This window comes from Empidonax traillii, unplaced genomic scaffold (genome assembly GCF_003031625.1).
Source record: "Empidonax traillii isolate 1590-97213 ecotype Southwest subspecies unplaced genomic scaffold, ASM303162v1 scaffold839:size271545, whole genome shotgun sequence".
NCBI classification, from domain to species: domain Eukaryota; kingdom Metazoa; phylum Chordata; class Aves; order Passeriformes; family Tyrannidae; genus Empidonax; species Empidonax traillii.
Genome location: NW_020956032.1, coordinates 4,961 through 26,175, shown reverse-complemented (window position 1 = coordinate 26,175; position 21,215 = coordinate 4,961). Strand labels below are relative to the sequence as shown.

The 21,215-nt window shown below is 49.7% G+C and overlaps 1 protein-coding gene across 2 annotated transcripts; it reads left to right on the top strand.

Moving 5' to 3' along the window:
* Nucleotides 1-1,377: 1,377 nt before the first annotated feature.
* ADRB1 (adrenoceptor beta 1) lies at nucleotides 1,378-20,368 on the top strand. Of its 2 annotated transcripts, none has more exons than XM_027902102.1 (3): nucleotides 1,378-2,655; nucleotides 12,160-12,214; nucleotides 19,764-20,368. In XM_027902102.1, the coding sequence occupies exons 1-3, from the start codon at nucleotides 1,378-1,380 to the stop codon at nucleotides 19,781-19,783; spliced, it is 1,353 nt and encodes a 450-aa protein (XP_027757903.1). In that variant the 3' UTR covers nucleotides 19,784-20,368. The 2 variants fall into 2 exon arrangements, with proteins under 2 accessions (XP_027757903.1, XP_027757902.1); XM_027902101.1 differs by lacking the exon at nucleotides 19,764-20,368 and adding an exon at nucleotides 13,835-14,186.
* Nucleotides 20,369-21,215: the final 847 nt, after the last annotated feature.

Sequence of the window (21,215 nt, the reverse complement as noted above, 5' to 3'; positions counted from 1 at the left end):
AGAGCAATCTTACAGCTTTGGAGCCAAATAGAAGGCCAAGCAAGCAAATGGAAAGCCAGTCCAACCAGTTGCTAGCAGCAGGTTTCACAGAAATAGATGGGAGCCGGGCAGGGATTCGCTCAAAGGCTGTTATCTGGGCATTGCAGCCTTGGGATGTTTCACCAATTTTATTGCTCGTTACCACCAATAATAGTTCCAACAGTACTAATACTTAGAGTAGTCCCTAGATTTAGTGTGATTTGACCAGACTGGGTAAAAAGCTACTGCCTGCATTCTTAAAAGTCCAGAGAGAACTGTTCAATGAGCCAGAGGAAAGTCAGAAAGGGGAACTGGGACTCCCACCTCTCAGCCTTGCACTGGCTTAGTCTGGCAGGGCTGGATGAGACGGGGAAAAGAGGATTCACAGTAGGGAGATGCAGGGGACAAGCCATAGCTGCAGTCCCTGCACAGAGCTGGTAGCATCATCCCTTCAAGCCAGAAGGTTCTCCATGTGGGCTCTGGGGTTGCCCAGGCTGGGGAAGGAGGCATTGGTGACAGGGGGCTTGGGAGAGAGTGTGGGGCTTGTCCCTGATGGGGGACATCCCATGGGAGGGGATGTCAATTACTTTTCACTGCAGAATGATGATGATAGTACTGGTAGTTGACATTTTGCTTTTTACAGGGGTAGAGAGGTGAAGCTTCTGCTCCAGCTTCTGCTCCTGCTCACATCCCCCGCCTGCCCCGCGGCTGCCGTGCGGCAGTGTGGATGTCCCAGGGCTGGGGTGGGGTGGTGGGTCTGTGCCCAGCAGCCGCGAGGCAGGCACAGAATCACAGAATCAGCCAGGCTGGAAAAGAGCCCTGAGATCATCGAGTCCAACCTTTGACCACCTTGTCTACTAGACCATGTGCCACATCCAGTCTCTTCTTAAACACCTCCTGGGCCGGTGACTCCACCACCTCCCTGGACAGCCCATTCCAATGCCCGATCACTCTTTCTGTAAAGAACTTCTTCCTGATGTCCAACTTAAACCTTCCCTGGCGCAGCTTAAGACTGTGTCCTTCTGCTGATTGCCCGGGAGAAGAGATCGACCCCCACCTCGCTACAACCTCCTGTCAGGAGCTTAGCCAGAGCAAATACGGGGGTGCGGGAGGGACACCGACAAGGATGCCGGCAGGGATACGGGCAGGGATAGGGGCAGGCACACCGCCGGTGGGTGGGCGGGGCGGTCCGTCTCCACCCCCCGGGTGCCGATTGGTGCCGTGCCGGTGTCGGGGCGGTGCGGGGCGGTCGGTCCGGCGGCGCGGAGCGGGGCCATGCGGCAGCCCCGGGGCGGCGGCGGCGCCGCCTTCCTGCCCGCGGCGCGGTGCGGAGCGGCGGCCGGAGCGCCCCGCACAGCCATGGGCGATGGGTGGCTGCCGCCGGACTGCGGCCCCCAGAACCGCTCCGGGGCCGGGGTGACGGCGGTGCCGCCCGGGAGCAGGCAGCTGCCCGCCGCCGAGCTGGTGTCGCAGCAGTGGGCTGTGGGCATGAGCCTGCTGATGGCCCTGGTGGTGCTGCTCATCGTGGCCGGGAACGTGCTGGTGATCGCGGCCATCGGGAGGACGCAGCGGCTGCAGACGCTCACCAACCTGTTCATCACCTCGCTGGCCTGCGCCGACCTGGTGATGGGGCTGCTGGTGGTGCCCTTCGGGGCCACGCTGGTGGTGAGGGGCACCTGGCTCTGGGGGTCCTTCCTTTGCGAGTGCTGGACGTCCCTGGACGTGCTGTGTGTGACGGCCAGCATCGAGACCTTGTGTGTCATCGCCATCGACCGCTACCTGGCCATCACCTCGCCTTTCCGCTACCAGAGCCTCATGACCAAGGGTCGGGCCAAGGGCATCATCTGCACCGTCTGGGCCATCTCCGCCCTGGTCTCCTTCTTGCCTATCATGATGCATTGGTGGCGGGACGATGACCCCCAGGCGCTGGAGTGCTACCAGGACCCGGGCTGCTGCGACTTCGTCACCAACAGGGCTTACGCCATCGCCTCGTCCATCATTTCTTTCTACATCCCCCTTCTTATCATGATCTTTGTGTACCTCCGGGTGTACAGAGAGGCCAAGGAGCAGATGAGGAAGATCGATAGGTGCGAGGGCCGGTTCTACGGCAGCCAGGAGCAGCCGCAGACGCCCCTGCCCGCTCACCCTCACCACCAGCCCATCCTCGGCAACGGCCGAGCCAGCAAGCGAAAGAGCTCCCGCATCATGGCCATGAAGGAGCAGAAAGCCCTCAAGACTTTGGGCATCATCATGGGGGTGTTCACCCTCTGCTGGCTCCCGTTTTTCCTGGTGAACATCGTCAACGTCTTCAACAGGGACCTGGTGCCGGACTGGCTCTTCGTTTTCTTCAACTGGCTGGGCTACGCCAACTCCGCGTTCAACCCCATCATCTACTGCCGCAGCCCCGACTTTCGTAAGGCCTTCAAGAGGCTGCTCTGCTGCCGCCGGAAAGCCGACCGGTGGCTGCACGGCGGCGGCGGGGAGCTGGCCCGGCTGCCCGGGGGCTTCATCAGCACCGTGGGCTCCCCCGAGCGCAGCCTGGCAGGGACCTGGTCCGACTACAACGGGGGCACACGGGGCGGCAGCGAGTCCAGCCTGGAGGAGAGACATAGCAAAACCTCCGATTCGGAGTCCAAGGTATAGGGGGGGCCGCGTGGGGCCGCGTCAGACCCGGGACAGGGGGGAACGGCAGGCAGGGAGACACACAGGAGCAGAGAAATCCCCGGCAGATGCCTGATGGTAATGCTATTGCCAAGCAAAACGATCCCTTGCCTCCGCAGGGAGAGTGCGGGTGTTTACTTAGGAATAAAAGCAGGTGAAGTGGTGTACGACATACCTCATCCGAAACTACAGCAAACAGGAAACCCACTGACCGGAGAACAAAGAAAATAAACAGCCCGTCCCAGGGACAGCAACCCTTGTCTTTAGGAGTCGCGCTGTCGACGGGAGCTGCGGCAGCAGCGCCTGCACTCGGGTGCCTGTCCCGGGACCCTGCTGGTGGCTGAACCCGAGCCTTTGACGGCTGAGTTCGGCTGCATTTGGGGTCCCGGGCCCCCCCCGCCTCGCCACGGTGTTCATCCCGTCACCCAGAGCACCGGGGTTTTGGGAGGCGCGGGGTCGGTGCTGCAGGTGCTCCGGGCGCAGAGTACGGCTGGCGAGGCGGAGATCTGCTGCCAGGATGAGTTTTAAGCTCACAGTAGCCGTGCTCTCTCCCCTTCCGCAGGGTAGCGACAGGGAAAAATAGCGAGTGATGAGGAGCACTGGTGTGTTTTGAAAGGGGGTAAAACAACCCAACCCACACTCTTGTGCTTGTTCCCTCTGCATTAGCAAGCAGTGAGTTACTGTGCTTATCTCCTTCGGCCAGGCTATAGCAGTCAGGCTGAGAAACTTCTACCTCAAACTGTGCATATTGTACAGGGGAATGAACGGACCATGTTTATATTAAACAGCATATTTACATACCACGAATAGGATTTTATGAAAAAAAGGGGGGGGGGGGTTTGGGGGTTGAGGAGCCTTCTGCAGCTTGTTCATTGTAATTATAGATGAACGGGGGAGGGGGGAGAATCCTGGCAACAAAAATTTACTGCACATTTTTTTTAAAATGTCGGCAAAGCCGTTTCTTGCACAGTGTTAAGAGTTGTAAAGTTATTTGAAGATGTTACTTGCACACATACATGCAAATTGAAAAGGAAACGGAGGTTTGAGTAACACTGACCCTGAACCTGATTTCTGGTTTTGTCTGATCTGTTTTAGTTTTATTGAGAGAGTGACTTTTTAATATTATTTTTTGAAGGTACTGTAAATATATCATATTATAAATTAAAATATCTTAAGAGACTTTATTATTTTTATTTTTATTTCCAAATGCCCACGTGAATCTACTGTTGTTTTAGCACGTGTGTGTCATTTCCATTTTCCTCTCTGTTTGTGTTTTATAACATATTTATACTCTGGTGCAATTTACTACTGTGTAAGTAATTGGTCTATGTGCAATAAATACCATTGCAGCACAAGCAAGTGTGTCTCTATAGGTTTTGAAACAATACCTACTTATAATGGGAAGAACAGCATTTGTTTTTCTCCAAAGATGGCTCAGATTACCAATACAACTCTATCTAATGGCTTTTCCTGACACAGTGTTGGAAAAACCAGTTTGAAACCCAATAAGGCTGTGTTCCTGTTGCACTGAGGTCCAGTGACTTCCCTTAAAATTAGTGGCAAAAGACAAGGTGTTTCCACTCTGATAATGAATACACTCATTTTCTCGAACTATTCCTTTCTGGAATATATTCTTTGTTGATTTTTTTTGGAGGGTTTTTTTCTTTTTCTTTTTCTTTTTTTTTTTCATTAGGAGTACGTGGCTGGGAGTCAGGAGACCAGAATATTTAAGATTACAGAGGATATTTAATTTGGAAGCTAGAAATGGCCTTGAGTAGAAAGAAATCTCTGTATGCATTACATGCCACCCCACGAGTAGGTCCATCTCACGCCTGATCCTGCCCAAGTGATGTGGGTGGTGTATGTCCCGTGGGATGGGTCCCTGGTGCTGAGCGTGGAAGCTGGGGGAGATCCCTGCCTGATGAGTACCAGGGGAGGCTTATGCCCTGTAAGGGGGGATGGCAGCCAGGGAGCCGGGCAGAGGAGTCCGGGCTTTGGTTCCTTCCTATTGTAAAAAAGCGTAACTGGAGCAGGATTGGACTCTGGAACAAACTTAAACACTGAAGAAACCTCTTCTATGTCACTGGGTGAAATAAAAGTACCTGGTTTGTAGATGACAGAGCTAATGGTCATGTCCAGTGTGCTGCCGACAGTCACAATACTCCTTGGGGGCCAGATCATGATAACTCAATGTTTCATTTTTGACTGATTCAAGTAAGGAGGTACAGTGAACAGAAGTGCTGAGGATTCGTGCTCCTAGTTCAAAAGAGTGTCTTCTTTTATTGCTTTATGAAAATATGCTGTATCCTTGTGGTTTCATGAAGTTTTCATTACTGAAATGAATACATGACAGGTAGAGCAACAAAAGCTAGTGCAGAATAACAGTGAAACCATTTTTAGCTTTATAAAACTCAGAAGTATAGTTTAATTAAAAATCAGCTCCCAGGAAGAGCACTTCCCAAAGGGAGTTCTTTAGGGTGGTGTCTCATGGTTTGTTTTGGAAACCATTTGTTCATTCTTTTTGTTTTCAAAGTTAAGGAATTTGTCCTTTGCAATTTCTAATGTTGTATTTCCAGGGGGGGAAAAAGTTACGCTTTCTATGCAGAGACAAAATAAAGGGACCAGGAAAGTAAATAATACTTTTCCATTGATGTTACTGGGGTTTTATGTGAATTGCAGTTAATGGTGTCTCCCTTGTCAGTAGCAAAATGGGGTTCTTGAAATGCTGGGGTGACATCAGATCAGGAGGTAAGGAAAGTGGGCTCTGCTACCAAATGGGGTTTTTTTAAAAACAATCTGGTTTTATTTGTGATTACAGCAAATACAGAAGGACCAAAAGGGTGCACTGGATGGCGATGTCTGACTCTGGCGATTGCAGGGAGATGTTGGCTGTGCATGTTGGGGTTGGGACAGGATGGGGAAGCAGCACTGCTCTCCCTGTGTGCCTTGGGGATCGCAGCAAGCCAGGGCAGGACCAGGTCCCTGCCTGCTGGGTAGAGCAGGACAGGATCTGGCCCCAGCGCCCAGCTGGGAGCTGAAGTGGCTGCCAAGCCCTCATCCTCAGCAGGGTGCCACATCCTGGGGAAGTGCAGTGCCTACTGCATGGAGCAGGGCAATCTAATGGACTCAGCTCTTCATCTCATAAATCAGTTCACATACTTAATTTTAACCACCCAAACACTCATGTTCCTAGACTTTAAAAAGTGGTGAAAATTTTCCCTCAAAATGGTCTGACTTAGGTGAGAAATTTATGGCCAGAACTTGCTCAGCTTCTCCAGCCAAATAGCTGTGCTGGGTGATGCTTCCCCTGGACAAGTGTAACGGCATCAAGGTGGGATGAATGTTAGTCCATTGGCTGCAGAAGGGCCAGCTGTGTCAGCAGAGCGGTCAGGATTTGTCTGCTGTTGAGTTTTTGCCAGCTGAGGACCTGCTGGAAGAGCCTGGAGGCTGACACATTGAGTCCCTTCACGGACAGCTAAGGTAATCCACCTGGCAGCCTGGGATGGTGGATGCCAGTCCACCTTGCACGGCGTGAGACAAACAGTGGCACAGCAGCGGCGCGGACAGAGCAGGACATATGGCACGCACGTGTGTGAGGAAGGGGAGGCTGCTGGCGGGCAGTCTGCCGTGGATCATGCTCAGAACAGGCTGTTCTCTGCAGAGAAGAAGGATACTCTGAAAAGTGTCTTGGGGCAGCTGAAATACTCCGGCGGCAATGAGTCAAACGCTCACGATGAATTTTTTTTTTTTTCTGACGAAAACCAGACATGGATTAGCAGTTGGAGCTGCAAGTCAGAAAGTATAGGTGGTAGGCATGCGGCCGCACACGTACGTGGGCAGGAAAATAACAGCAAAGAGCCACAGGCCTGCAGGGAAGGGAGACAAAGGTAAACCAAAAACCCACTCAGAGAAAATGCCAGGACCAAAATTATTTGGCGAGGATGCCTGAGACTTCCAAATGGAAGACGACTGATTCTCAAAGGCGCCGGCCTCACTCTAGGCAGTGTTTGCTCAGCACTTCTGAAAAGAAGGCTGCTTCTCTCCACCTGTTTAAATGGGAATATATTGGATTGAAAGTCTGGATTCAGTTTTCTGTGTGCTTAGGGAAGTTGAGGCTGTTTCAGATGTGCAGCAGGCTATCAAAGGCCCTGCAGAAGGACTCCCCACTGGAGAGAGCTGCACAGAAACCCTCCTGCAAATTTCCTGCACTTGGAGACTGCAGCCCTCAGCATCCACTGGCTGTGGCTCCAATCAGCATGAAACTGTGCAAAAACAGTGGCTTATGATCTGAACTGTTCCCGTAGCAGACACAGCATTTGACAGCATTGGCTGGGTGTTTATGGTGCAACCCACACTAGTTCTTCTCCAAACACTCCTTTCCCCCTTGGCTAGCCATGTGTTTTCAACTATAAGGACAACTTCTTTATCAGGTTTGTTGTTTTTTTTTTTTCTCCAAACCCTATCTGAGGCTGCGGTTTTATTAATAACTTTTAAATGGATATTTTGCCAACCTTTCTTGTGCTGCACACTTTCCTAATTTATTGTAATTTCCCATCTGGTGGAGTGCACTTACTTCCTTTATGTAATATATCAGCTGCAGGGCTGGAAATTGGGCAGCTATGAACTCAAAGAGCAGACTTTTGTGAGGCCAAATGCGGTCAGGCATCATTGGCACCGGGAGCAGAATTTGACCTGATAATCTAATCTCATCCTAGGGACTATGTCCAAAAAAGTATTGTTACCGACAGTAAATGACCTCTGCTAATGAAGCTGGAGCAATTAGTCCTGTTTAAAGCTGTTGAGAAAATGTTAACTGCTAAACAACAGTTAATATTGGATAGCTCAAATAATGAGCATTTTGTTTGCTGGTGTGTGTTAGGTGATGTGTTGGGAAATAATTATCCTTTGACTACCAGCCAGCTTTGTACTAATCAGAAAGGAGAAGTCATGTTCTGTTTGAAGGATTAGACCTAAAAATAGTTCTGTTACCGCCACATCAACGAGCAAAATGAAGCAAATTCATGGAGATGTACACACCTTCTTAACGTTTCACTTTTCATCCTAAAAACTCATTGTTCAACAGGAACTTTCTGTTTGATCGTGTCAAAGGCACTAATGTGATCCCCTGCAATAGTACTTAGCACACTCCCCCCCGAAGGAGCATTACCCTATGCACCACTGACTCGCTTTCAAAGCCTGCCAAATTCCCAAACGTCCCAGGAGGAAGTAAGGATTCCTTCTCTTTATATAAACAATCACGTATAATGTAAGATCAACAATATTTTGTGATCATCGACTCACAGAAGAAATCGATATGCTTTTTCTTTGAGATGTTTGTGTGCCTGACCATCCACCAGGAGCAGACTCATGGTAACAGCAGGTGATTTATCCCTGCAATTCAGTAACTTCAGGCTGTCAAACTCTGCTGGAAAAAAATTGACCAAGATGGGAAAAGGATAAAAAAGGTGATGCTGGTAAGCAAACCCAGGACTGTCATTGCAAAAAGAAAAACTGGGACATCTTTGGCCATGCTATAGGTGTTGCCTTTTACTGGACGGGGATGCACCAGGCAGAGGCGTTGTGGAAACACAAGAAGTGTGAGAGATAAGGCACTCTCCATACAGGACCATGCCACCAAGGGACTGGCAGCTGAAACACGCCTTAAAGATTCCTAAAAGTTTGTCCTACTCTTTTTGGGTAATAGCAGCAGACTAAAGCACACCTGAGCAGTTTCTCAGCCACGTAAAGCCACGCAGCTCCCTGGCCAACCATGGCTCCCAGGACACATACAACCCCCTTAGCATATCCCCCTTCCCTCCCAGTAGCTCAGGTAGAGCCAAGCAGAAGGTGCCCCATGGGCCCCCGGGAGTGGCAGGGCTGCGGGGGGGATGTGTGGGTGCTGCAGGGTGTGCCCACTGTGCCGGGCATGCTGGTGCAAGCTGCTGCTGACTGTGCCCTTGCCCTGAGTCATCGCTCCATCCTGCAAACACCAGTGACAGAATCACGCTGGAAATGGAAGAGTATTCAGGTTTGTTATGTGAACTGGCGATGAGCTTCCTGGTTCACCAAAACTGGCAGCTTGGTAGGCATGTTTGCTTCACAAACTGTCTTTTTTTTTTCCTTCCCTGCCCCACTCAGCTTCCAGGTTTTTTCATGGCAGTGTTTGCATGCTCAGCTTTAGCACCCAACAGCACAAGTTTCTCGGTAGTGCCCTGGCAGCAGTCTGCATCCAGACATGAATAGTATCATGCTGGTCAGTGTCTGGGTTTTGGCATACCCATTCCTTCCAGGATTGATGCTCAAATTTATTAATACCAGTTGCAACAGAGTGCAAAATTCCCAGACAAGTAGAAAATCAGTCTTGACCTCCAGGTTCACAACCTAAAGGGGAAAACAGAAGCTTACCCAGATTTTTGCCTTTGCCATGATTAACAGCATCTCAGATGTAATGATGTGCCTTTTCCCTTCTGATCTTGTGTAATGCACTGAATCCTGTTGTCCTTAATGAGATTAAATGAGGATTTTCTACTAGGTCGGTGCTTTAGCCATTAGCCACCGTTGTGCCTCTCTAGGCAGTGATGTACCTTTGCAAGCCTGGTCCCATGTCTCTCTCAAAGCCATGATATTTAGCTTCTTCCTACCAAAATTATTTTGATAATTGGTCTTAAGCTCATTGGCACAATGCTTTGAAAGGCAGATGTAAGTGTATGCACCAAAGAGGCAAACAGAGACACTAAAGAGCTCAAAATCTCAGAAGCTGCTAGGTGCATAAATGTTTCAGCTACCAGCAGGTCATTTTGCAGGGCCAAGCGAGTGCTGCAGCCCCCTCAAAGGCTGTCAGCTGCCCTCCCTCGGAGGGGGACTGCAGAGTTCTTTGCCGTTGTAAGAACAGTTGCAGAGACAGCACAATAGCTCACGACAGAAGATTTGCCAGGTGGTAAAATTTAAACAGTGCCTTGTGTCCAAAATTTAAAGATCTCTTGTCAAGAAGAAGTAACTGAGAGAAGCCCCTGGTAGGATTTCCTAGTGGGGGAGGGAGAACTGTGTTCAGAGTTAAAGTCTCCGTGTGCAGATGAAGAGCCCTGCGCTGACCGGTCCAGATGCCGCTGCACGCCCTGTGCAAGCCGTGCTGATGAACAAGTGCCCCCCCAGGGACAGCTCACGGTGCCCTCAGTCCGCTCCCTCTGCTCCCATTCGGGTGTGTGTAATGTGTGCCCCTCTGGCCTGCCCAAGCGTCAGAGGGGACCCAGAGGTGTCCTGAGGCACAAAGGTGAGTGCCAGCCTGGGTCCCCCTGGGGCTTGCCCCCCCCTCCATTGTGCTGCGGAGGGAGGAGCGCTTCCTGTTGGACTGGAGCAGGTAAACTGGGAGACGTCCCGCAAAGCTCCCATTGTTTCACAGTTCGCCCGGCTCGCGGACTTCAGCGAGAAGTGTTTTGTTTGTCTGTTCTTCCCTTAAATACTCGCTTGGGAGCCGTCAAATAAAATCTCAATTAGCTCACTTAGGACACCAGGGCAGTGTGGGATGCTCTCCTGGCAGGAGCTGTCCTCTCTCTGCTACGGAGGCGGAGAAAAGGGGAAGGCGGGGGGATTGATGGGACCTGTTGCTGACACACATCCCCCGACTTAAGCACTGCTGGTACCCCGGCAGGTTCCCATCACCAGACTACGGCAGCCACACTACCAGTGCATCTAGACTGGATCTGACACAGGAGCATAAACAGCTTGTGTCAAATACTCAGGCTTTTTGGAGCTTTTATCTAATACGGAGCACAAGGCAGCTGCTCTTGCAGTAATTGCCAGTAACAACAGGTGTTGCAGCACTACTCTAAACCACCTTGAAAGCAGTCACAGGAGAGATTTTGTTCCTGTTTCACTGCCAGGTGGTTACATCTGTCAGCAGGGTAGGTTCATGTCTCTGGTTTTCAGCATCAGCCCATCCAAGCCAGGGCTAGTGCTTGCACCCTCCTCCCCAGCCCTCAACTCCCATTGCATGTCCTGCTGCCCACCCTGGCTCTACTCCCCCTGCAACCATGTGGTCAACGGGCTCCTCTGGCTGAAAACCAGCCATTTTCAGACAAGGTTTGTTTCAGCTGACCCACACAGGTTGCATGAGCATGGGTAACAAACAAATTCATGAGCGGCATAGGAAACATGCAGAGTGATGGGGCAGAGATCATCTGTTTTGGTAGCAGCCCTGATTTTGTGATCACAGATCTCATGTCCAGTGGTGATGCTGCAGAAGCTGAGACTCAGACCAGCACCCTCTGGCCCGTCATTTTGCCTGACCTGTGCTGGCAAAGGAGGACTTGCCACCCACACTTTCCCTCCCTTCAGAGGCTGATCTGAATATTCTATTCAGAAGCTTAATGACTAAGCCATTAAGCTTCTTGCATGTGAAAAACGAAAATAAATTTCGTTTTGTACAAATACTCCTGCGACAGAAGAAAAACATGATTTAAGTCTGGTTATCTGTGAGACCATGGTGAAGAGCATGGGAGAAACTCCTCAACTCTTGGCAGAGATCAGGACCAGGAGAGCTGAATGAACAACTCAGGTACCGGGTGACAACACTAAACTGTCCCCAACTGCAAGAGGGTGATATGGCCCCAAGCCATGAGCAGTGGAAGAAATAACTCCCCAGGAAGAGCAGCTCTGTTTGCCCTGAGTGTATATATGGATCCCAACACTGATGGGCACCACTGAGCTGTTAGGGGCTTGTGAGCAATCCCCATCATGCGTGTCTTCTGGCGGATGATGTTTAACTGCTTTTATTCCTGCACACTTCACTTATGTGGGAGCAAGGAATGTGGTGATAAAAAGGCTGGAACGATTTCAGTGCTGGATAGTTTCCATTAATATATTTCTCATTATATAACACTGCCATCACAGCACAAAATCCAGTAGGATGCCTTTTAGGAAGGTGGAACATTTCCACGTAGCCTTAACTAAGTAAGCGGGGTTGTGGAGCAGGCTGGGCTTTTGGGGCACTTTTTAATTGTTTGGACTGTTGCATGGTATGAATTTCTTTGCCTTTATGTTACAAGTCACCTCATAAATTAAACAGTTGATGTTGTCAAATGCATGCCATTAGCACTCCCAGCAGATAATCCTTCCCGTGGCCTCATCAGAGTCTATCACAGGGCCTGTCTCCAGATAACGGCCTGGAAGAAGAACAATGGTGCTCCCAGCTCCCAGGGGCCTCCACTCTTTGGTTCTGCCCTTCAGAAGAGAAAAATTATCAGTATCTTCATGGCTCAAGCTCCCTTTGAAATGCAGTTATTTTTTACTCATACACTCCAAGTATTTTTTACATGATATCGGTGAGAAACTTGAAACCCCCTTTGAGAAGAGAAAGATTTCCTGCAGCCCTTCTACTAAAGAAAATGGATAGATCAAGTAGTAAAGTTCAATGACTTACTTAGCATTAAATAAGAAAGAGAATAATGAATTGGATTTTGTGTGCCTATTTTTCCTCTGCGGGGAACAGTCAGGCTAATGGATTTTCATTGCCTTGTGCTTCTGTTCATCAATCTAGGTGAGTTCAAAACACTGCTGCCTTTTTGTCTTCTCCTTTCCCTGCTCACTTGTCACAACTTCAAGTATTTGGAGCTTAACAAACACATTTTGGTTTGCTGCCATCAACACCATCTTGACCAGTGAGGAAAGCACACAGAGTTAACCCCCTGCACCCAACAGTGACTACATGGACGTCTGTATTTTATGCCCTGTAGCTGCAAGTAGGCAATTCCTTACCTAGGGTGGATACTAGTTTCCTACTATTATGAGTTCAGGCTTTAATATTCTTCAAAAGAGACATTATTTCCCCACTGGGTTCACCAAAAACTGGTTGGGTCTCCAAACCCCTCCTTTGTTTACAGGCTTTGCCAAGCACTCTGTGGGGCTTTTACTGGGGAAGGAAGGGAGGCGGCAGAGGAGGAAATTGTTACAAAGCTGTTTAACATAAACAACTTTCTCCTGTAAACTCCAAACACCGCTTGGAAAGGAAGAGGTTAAAGTTAGGGGGTGGATGAAGGGGGGGAATCATTAGGGTAAAGCTATAAATAGTAGATTGGGAAGCTCAGGGAGAGACATGGGGGAAGTTGAAGATGAGCTGACTCTAAATGGGGTGGACTTTCTGGCTTGCTGGAAGCTCTCTGCTGCTCTGCCCTCAGGGTTTGGATCTGGGTCCTCCCTAAGGCATGTCAAAGCTGGGGGGTTGCTCAGACAGAAATCCTGCTTAACTGATTGGGAGCCATGTTCGTTCAAAGGTGAACCCGAAAGGTCTCTACAGAGCCAGAAATTGCTTCTGCTCCTTCCTGCCCCAAATCTTTGCTGGGCCTGCCAGCGCCTGCCCAGAGCCAGGGAGCTGCTCTCTGCCTACTTGGAGCAGGATTTCCGTTTTCCTACCAGCCTTGGTGCCTCAGGCTTTCTGGTCTGTTTTTTGTCTGAATGGGAAATGCATAAAGAGAAACTGTTTAAACAACTTATGGTACAAGGAAACTTGCTGGAGTACAGTACAGCCCTCTTAATTTATTTCCAAGGAAATTATCCATCCTCCAAAAGCACTCCACTCAAGCACTGCAGTTTAAAGCTGGAACATAATTGCTGGCCGTCCTGGGTGCTGCCTGCAGCCCTCAGCTAGGTCCAAGTGTGGTGCACAAGGAGGGCCAGGAGCCTGCCAAGATCATCGGTGCTGCTGTCTGGCTTTGCCACCAGCAGCCATTCATCAGCAGGTTACTGCAGATCTTTGCACACAGTGAGATGCTCCATGTGGGTGTAGCTCTGCCAGTGAAGAGGTGCCAGGCAATGTTACATAAACTCTGTGCCAATGGGTATGTTAAGATACACACAGATGTTAGTGAGGGCATTTCCTTCACAGCGTTTTAAACCACCCACAGCAGCTCTGTGGACCAAGATGACAATGAACAGAGAGTAACCAAGTGAAGGATCATCTCCCTGCACCCCAGGCTGTGAGTAAGGTTGGTACCTAGGCACAGCTGAATGCCTGAGGTTCAGGAAGCATCTGCTTGTTAGAGCTGTCCTGTCTGTTGTTTTGCTTGTTGTGGATAATTCTGGCCAGCCTGGTGCTGGTGCTGGTGAAGGAAAAGCCAGGAACCAGGAAAGCTACAGAGGAATTCTCTGGTTCTATTTCCAGACCTACACAAAAAGGGCTTAAGATGAGATGCATTTCTGAAACTTATCTACGTGAATATTTGACTGCTTATCCAAGCAGAACAAAAACCTTCAAACCTTCTGAGGTCTATCCATCAAGAGCCTTATCTCCCCATGTCACCGTTCAGCTCCTGGCTGCTGCCGCTTGGAGCCTCCCGCAAGCTCAGCTCTGACCACCAGCTTCCCACCTCCCCTCTCCAGGCAGCTCTGCAGCATTATCCACAGTCACCTCCTTGGCTCCCTGCCACTTCTGTGATGACCTCTGCACTGCCTGCAGGCCGGGGCTGCTGCATGCTCCACAGCCAGCCAGCTTCGTGATGGGCTGCAGCCCATCATCTCCATCCCCCCCACACACAAACATAGTCTGGGCTGTGGCCACAGCCATAGCCAGAGCAGAGCACACTGACTCCGCTTGGCCCTAACAATGGAGAATGTTTGTCTTTTTTTAATGGGATATTAATGAAGCTTGGATGAAGTCCTCTGTCTGAGGTTCAAAGACGGAAATATCCAAGGAGAATATTTCTGATCCCCTCCCACCTGGGCAGCCGCTGGTCCCCTCTGGCAGGGGCATCCTCACTGCTGCCATCAGGCTGCCAGAGATCTCAGTTAGCACCCCTAAAAACCCAGGTAGGCTCTACCCCTGGTAAATAAGCATGGTCCCTGAGCTGCTGGGAAGCACCAGGAGCATGGCAAGCACACAGAAGGGCACCAGCATCATCAGCCCTGTGGAGGTTCCTGGACAGGTAAAATAGCTGCATAGTGAGACTTAATGCCCAGTTTATACCATGTGTCTCTGCAGTGCATTGTACTTGGTATCAGGGCCACAGGGCGTTTCTTGCTTTGAAGCTGAGCTGGCACAAGAAGTTGTCTGCAGTCCTGCTGTCCTATCAAAGCTGTGGCCAAAAACAACAGGGTGAAGACTTTGGAAAGAGCCACCCATCCACTGTGTAACTGATTTAAGCGAGGGGCCTGGCTGGCTCAGGGCTTGAGAACAGTTTTCATGCAGGTCAGAGGTTGAGACCATTTGCACCACTGTGGGGTTCAGAGATCTCAGCTGCTTGGTACCGCCTGGTCTCAGCCCAGATCTAGACAGAACTGGGGTGGCTTTTTCCAATGGGCCCATTTTCCTATGGTCCTTTCCCCAGGAGACTCTTATGAGTGGGCTGTTACTGCTCTCCTCCCTGTAGTTTTAATTTTTTTCTCTGTTTTATATTCAGAGGGGTAAGGCTAATTCCCATCTCATATGTAACAATGAATTTGACTCAATAACAAGAAGATCAAGGTACTTTTTATACTGTGGTGTATGATAAGCCATTTATAAATAGCATATCACTTCTGGATCATCGTCAGAGTTTAAAATAAACTTTTAATTTAACCATAATTTTCCAGTGTTGACAGATATGATAAATACATTTTCATTCCAATAAAACCTAATTTCGACAATGTTTTGAAAAAATCATTAGAAGCTAAGGATTATTTCCCTGATTTTTTTGCTTTATTTGTCTCCATGTTTCAGTGTTTACTTTAATGTTACATTCCATTATAGAAAAAAATCTGTTTGCAGTAATTTGTTTTCCAAGGCCTCTGCTGAAGGGATGGAAGGATGTTCCTGAGAAGACTGATGGAAAGAGGCATCAGCTCATGTCACAGAGGCCTTGGGGCAGTTGCAGCACCTCTCTGGACCATTAACTGCAAGAATTAAGGGACACTCCAAAATTTTTCTGCAATCAAGAATTTTCATTCTTCAGTAAAACAGCTCTTAGATCAGTTACTGTTGTATTGTAGATGTAAAGGCAGCCCAACAGAGCCCTCCCATGTTGTGAGGTGAATGGGTCAGATCCTGCTCTTGAACAGCAAAATCACAGGGAACGCTAAGCAGGAAAACCAGCTTGTTTTAAAGTGCTTTAAAACTGCCATCTGCCTTCTGAGCCCTGCAGTTTACAGCCCATGCTTCTCACGCCGCCTCCCTGTTAGACAGTCAAACAAGAGATGATGCTATTTGGAGAGCCAGCCCGTATGCTGCAGGCATGCAAGCACTGATACTTGTATCCACATGGACTGGCCTTCATCTGTCAGGAGCTTCCAGATATTTTCTGGAAAGGGGCATGCAGAAGGGGAGAGAGGTCTTCTGGTGGGCTGCCATGTCCCTCAGGCTGCTCTCATGGTGATACCTAGAGGACATCATTGATGCGGCCAACTATGATAATCCTTTCAGTGGGAACAGGTGCTGAAGGATAATCCTGCTGTTTTCCTTGGTTATGGTTCTCCTCAGTCACTAAGACTGAGCAAACAGGATTATCACAGCAGCGGTTCAGGACATGAAGTTGCTGGTGCTGTGTGCCCGTGGCTCTGGGGACATTTGTTTCCAAGGCAGGCACTGGCTTCGCTGAGCAGCCTGTCCTGGTGAGGGCAGTGGGTGAACAGATGAGCCAAGGGGCTTTGCTGGCCACTCCTGAGGTCCTTGCCCCAGATCTGCACCATGCCCCATGAAGGCTGAACTTCAGATGCAAAGTCAATGCTCCCTACATCTCTCCCAGGAAGATGCCTTCCCCAGTCCCCCAGATGCAGGTGGGATGGAGACTGCCCAGCCATGCATTGTCCCAAAACCTGGATTGGGCCAAGGCACTGGCAGAAGAGCTGGGGGATGGCAAGAGGTGGCAGCTCTGGCTGGGCTGCCAGACCTTCTCTGGCTGGGAAGGTCTGATGCACTGCAAACACCCTTGGGATTCACAGTTAACCAGCCCGCCCTGCCCCTGTGAAATTTCAGAGCAAGTCCCTGTGTAAGCCCAGGCTCGTGCCTCCAGGAGACCTTAGTGCACTGTCAGGTTTTGGTTTAAATCCCTGAAGTGCTGCACTCATCCATTCCCACTCAGCCCACATCCACTGCTCTCAGAGCCCAGCCTGCACCCTGGTGACTCTCCTTGCTGTGCCAACCCAACACCTCTCTGTTCCTGTTTTACTGCCTTTTGCTTTGCTGATAACAACCCCTGACCCCCCCGCTGATTCCCTTCTCCACCAGCAAAGGAGGGCATGTGAGGTTCTTGGCATCAGCCTTTACACAGCCTTGTGCACAGGCACCTGCTCCCTGTTACTGGCTTGCTTTAGGCCTTCCCTGATACCTAATTTCAGTAACAGTAAAGCAATTATCTCAGCTTTGTGGGTTTGTGGCAATCTCGGCCCAAAATAACAAACTACAAAATAAACATATGTGTACAGCATATATACCAAACTGCAGGAACAGGAGCTAGGGACGTGCAGCTTGGGAAGGGTTGTTAAAGCTCCAGCTTGTAGCTGTGCTGATAAGGCAATTTCCAAGAAATTGCCCAGCCCTTAAATTCTAGAAGCTCTCTTCCCGGGTCAACAACCTTTTATGGACTGAGTCCTGGTGTCACTCTATGAGCAAACACGGGCCAGACAGGACCATTCTGCAAATGGTACAAAAAAGGAGAATCTGTGTTGCAAAGAAGGGGTCTAAAAACTTTCTGGCATAGGTAACCTAAAAAAACACAATGAAAAGCACATTTGGTAATTCTGGTAGTTTGGGAAAGCTCAGGAAAATGTGCTTCAACTTCATGCTTCTTTGGAAAAGTCTCCTCTTTGCCTGAAAGGGGATAAAGGTGGTGTTAGCTGAGCTGCTGCTGTTTGGGCTCCCTCCAAAGTCTCCCCCATTCCTAGGGAGCACTCCATAAGCCCCAGGAGCAGGGCTCTGCACCCAGGCTGCTCCAGCACCAGCTCCCCCACAGCTCCACTCCCTGCTTTTGACCAGCCTTAACTTCAGACATGAACAAAGGCTCTTTGGAGAGCAGATTTTCCATAACATCCCACAGCTCCATTAGCAAAAATGTTGTGTGGCTCCAGTGAGAGCACAGGCAGGGTTGATTAGACCCAGTTGTTTGGCTCCTTCATTTCACGGGGATTTTGTAAAATATCTTATGCAGGTGCAGGAGTTGACACAACAGAACATGCACCGTGTTAGAGTCCGTCCAGCTTGTGTGTAAACACCACTAGTCCCTTTTTCAAACTCTTAGGAGCTGTTTCATAAACACAAAATACTTAGCTTAATTTCCAAATCACGTGAGGCTTCCTCAGCAGGGCCAGTGGTGGAGGACACTGCAGAGCAGCGCCAGTCCTGTGGAGCAGCCCCAGGTCACTGCCAGGGCTGGCAGCAGAGGCAGGCAGAGGCTACCACCTGCTGGGCCCTCCTCAGTGACTCCTGCTCTGAACCTCTCCACAGTGCCATTTAATGATGGCAGGAACGCTGTGTGCTGAGGATCGTGGCACAGACACCTCTGGCCAGCCCTTTGTCACTGACAGAACTCTTGACATGTAAGCCATGTAAACAGGGAGGATGCTCAGCCAGTGGCTTTGGGCACTTGACCGGTTTCTTGCTCATTTTGAGTCTTCCAGAGTGTGAGCGTTTCTCTTCCTTACTGGCCTCACAGAACAGGGGCACCTTTCTGAGCTGAGGCAAATTGCCAGAATTTTGCTGACTTGGGGAAACTGATATTTCCCCATCAAAACTTGCTCCTACGAAAAAAAGAAACAGCTCTTCCGACAGTCCTTAAGAAGGGGGGATAAAATTCATGCATACTGGGAGGGCACATGCCTGAATTTGTGTGGGATCCAACACTCACATGGGGAGTCTTAAAGGTCTTCATGGGAAACACTCTTGCATGCTTAGGGGTGTTTGGGTCCACAGGGCTGCTGCTTTTGTGAGAGTGAAAGGCCTGGCCTGGGAAATCCAGGAAACCCAGGGTTGTGTCCGTCCCACTCAAGGAGCTTGACCAAACAAGTTTTATAACTCACCCTGACTCTTGCAGCCTTGAGATTAAGGGACATGGCACGTGTGTTGGATGGGCAGGCTCTGTGGATCTTGCAGGGCTGAACACCCGCTGCTGCCAACCAGTCTGGGAGTCTCATGGTTACAGCACGTGCATTTCTGGGGCAGACAGAGTTTTTGCACCAAGCATGCTGGATGCACTCAACCAGTTTCCTGATGTCGCCCTTTTAGGATTGAGCTGCTCTACCGAGCTGCCCTGAGCCTCGGCAGGCCGTGCTAGCTTGCACCTACAGCGCATCAGACTTCATCTGCCCGGCTAGCCAGGCTCTGGGAAGGTCACTGGAAGGACTCCAGTGGCTTCAAATAGGAGTTGACTCATGCCCCATGAGATCAAAACAAAATGTCCCTGCATATGAAAAAATATTATGGAAACTGTATCATTCATGCACAAAAGCCACACTTCAGATTTATCATACAAGATATCTAATATTGTAAATGGAAAGAAAAATTGCATAAGGCCTGGGGTGCATTAAAATTGTTGGAATGTGGAAATGTCCCTTCCCATAAACACAGCTGGGGTCTGGTACACAAGTAGGCATTCAAAACTGGGAAGCTCAATCCCTCCCTGCAGTTCTTCAAAATACTCATTTTCTCTAGAAGTAATTTCTAGACTCATCCCTTGTCTTGTCAGGAGGGACCCAGAGCAAACGTTTACTCTGGTGTGGTCAATATGAGGTGATGTAACAGTGTGACAGGTGTTTCAGGACCTCACAAATACAGTAGCAGGACCCAAGAGTGCTGCCCAGGACAGAGGTGGGTGCTGAGAGCACCCCACGGGCAGGCAGCAGCACTTGGCTTGCTCAGCTCTGGCTCTGTGGTCAAATCCTGCCCCAGTGATGGTGGCCAGGATTTGACCATGGTGCTCAGCAAAGCAGAGTCTCTGTGATTCCCTCAGCTGCCATCTGCAGCTTGATTGTATTCCAGCAATAGCTGATTGCCATGGTCCAGGGAGCAGGATTTAGCATATCACCTTGAGGAAATGAGCAGAGGATGGCTCAGCATGCACAGCAAATGCAACTCTGAGGGAAAAAAATGAATTAATGTGGGTATTAACCAGCAATTTGTCATACAGTCTCTAGAGTCAGCTACTGATGCTGTGAGGTGTGCAGTGAAAACCAATGGATACTTCTGCATCTCCCCTGGCTTTTCTGAAGTTCTTCAGCACTGGGAGCAGGTGGATATCACCATCACTGTTTGATGGTCAGCAACAGAAGCCCTGATGAATGCTCCAGCTGCTGGCTGCAAGCCTTTCCCTCTGACCTGGGGCCCTGGGGCAGACTGCAGCTCAGCCTTTCCCTCTGTGCCATGCTTCCCTCCCCGGCTGGGAACATCAGGAGCTGGCTGTGGGCACTGTGCCATCTATCCCCTCCCAGGCTGGACCTGTTGCACTTTCCATTTATCACCCTGCAGTGCCTCAGTGCCACCTCCCTGTGACACCTCTGTGGCAGGGGGGTCCCACCACTCACCCTCCAGCAGCTGGCCCTGAATGCAAACACATTCAAGATTCAAGTAATACAGAGAGTCAAGTGAAATAACCCAGATGCACCATTTGTCTACTACTGCCACCAAATTACCCTTTTTTCCCCCCAAAGCACATTCAGTTCAGGACAGCCAGTCACAGTGTGCAAGCCCATCACTGATCCCCAAGCTTACAGAGGACAAGAGCTGTGAGATGGTTGATGGCATTTTGGGCTCTCATGTCCTCTCCTGCCCTCTCATTTTTGGGCTCTCATGACCTCCTGCCCCAGTGTTATGGGGTGACTGGAAGGTAACTCAGCTGACTGGGCTGTACTGGTTCCCTGCTGGAGCGTATTCTGACATCAGGAGACATCCACCTTCCATGACTAATCTGTTCTAACATTCCAGAAATCCAACAAATAAATGTCTCTTGCAAATAATCTAGTGTTTTGTTTTGGGAAATGAGCAAACCATCAGCCTGGTCATTTTTGAGTCGGGGGCAAAGCTTCACAAGGACCCCCAGGGCACCGGGTAGTAACACAAGCATCTTGCTTGCCCGCCCTCCCGGCCCGCCTCTCCTCCTTTGATGGGTTTGGAATGAGCTCTGGAGCTCTAACTGCGGAGAGTAATGATGTGTGAAAGCTCACTTTCATTTTTCACTCTACTTTTTTGGAAGGTGGAACATTTTACAGTTGACAGTACCATGCTAAAGCCATATGAGGAAAGTAACTATTTTTAACCGGATGGAGACTATCGGAGAGTCTACTGCTGAATCATTTCAAACAAGGAAGAAATCATGGGATATAAAGTAGAGGTGGGAGGGATGGGGGTGGAAAGGCTTTTATCATACACTTGTTCCAATAACTGTCCAACTACTTCAGGACTTATGACGACCACTTACTGAAAATGCCTGTGAGGTCACTTCAAGTAGTGGTTGCATTTTTAAAAATGCTTCTGCTTTGAGAGGAAAGCAGTTTCTCAGTTTAGAGAAGCTTGAGAGGCTCCCTGTGCTCGCTGACCCCCTTTGCTGGCCCTGCAGCATGCTCTGAAGTGTGCCAAATGGGAG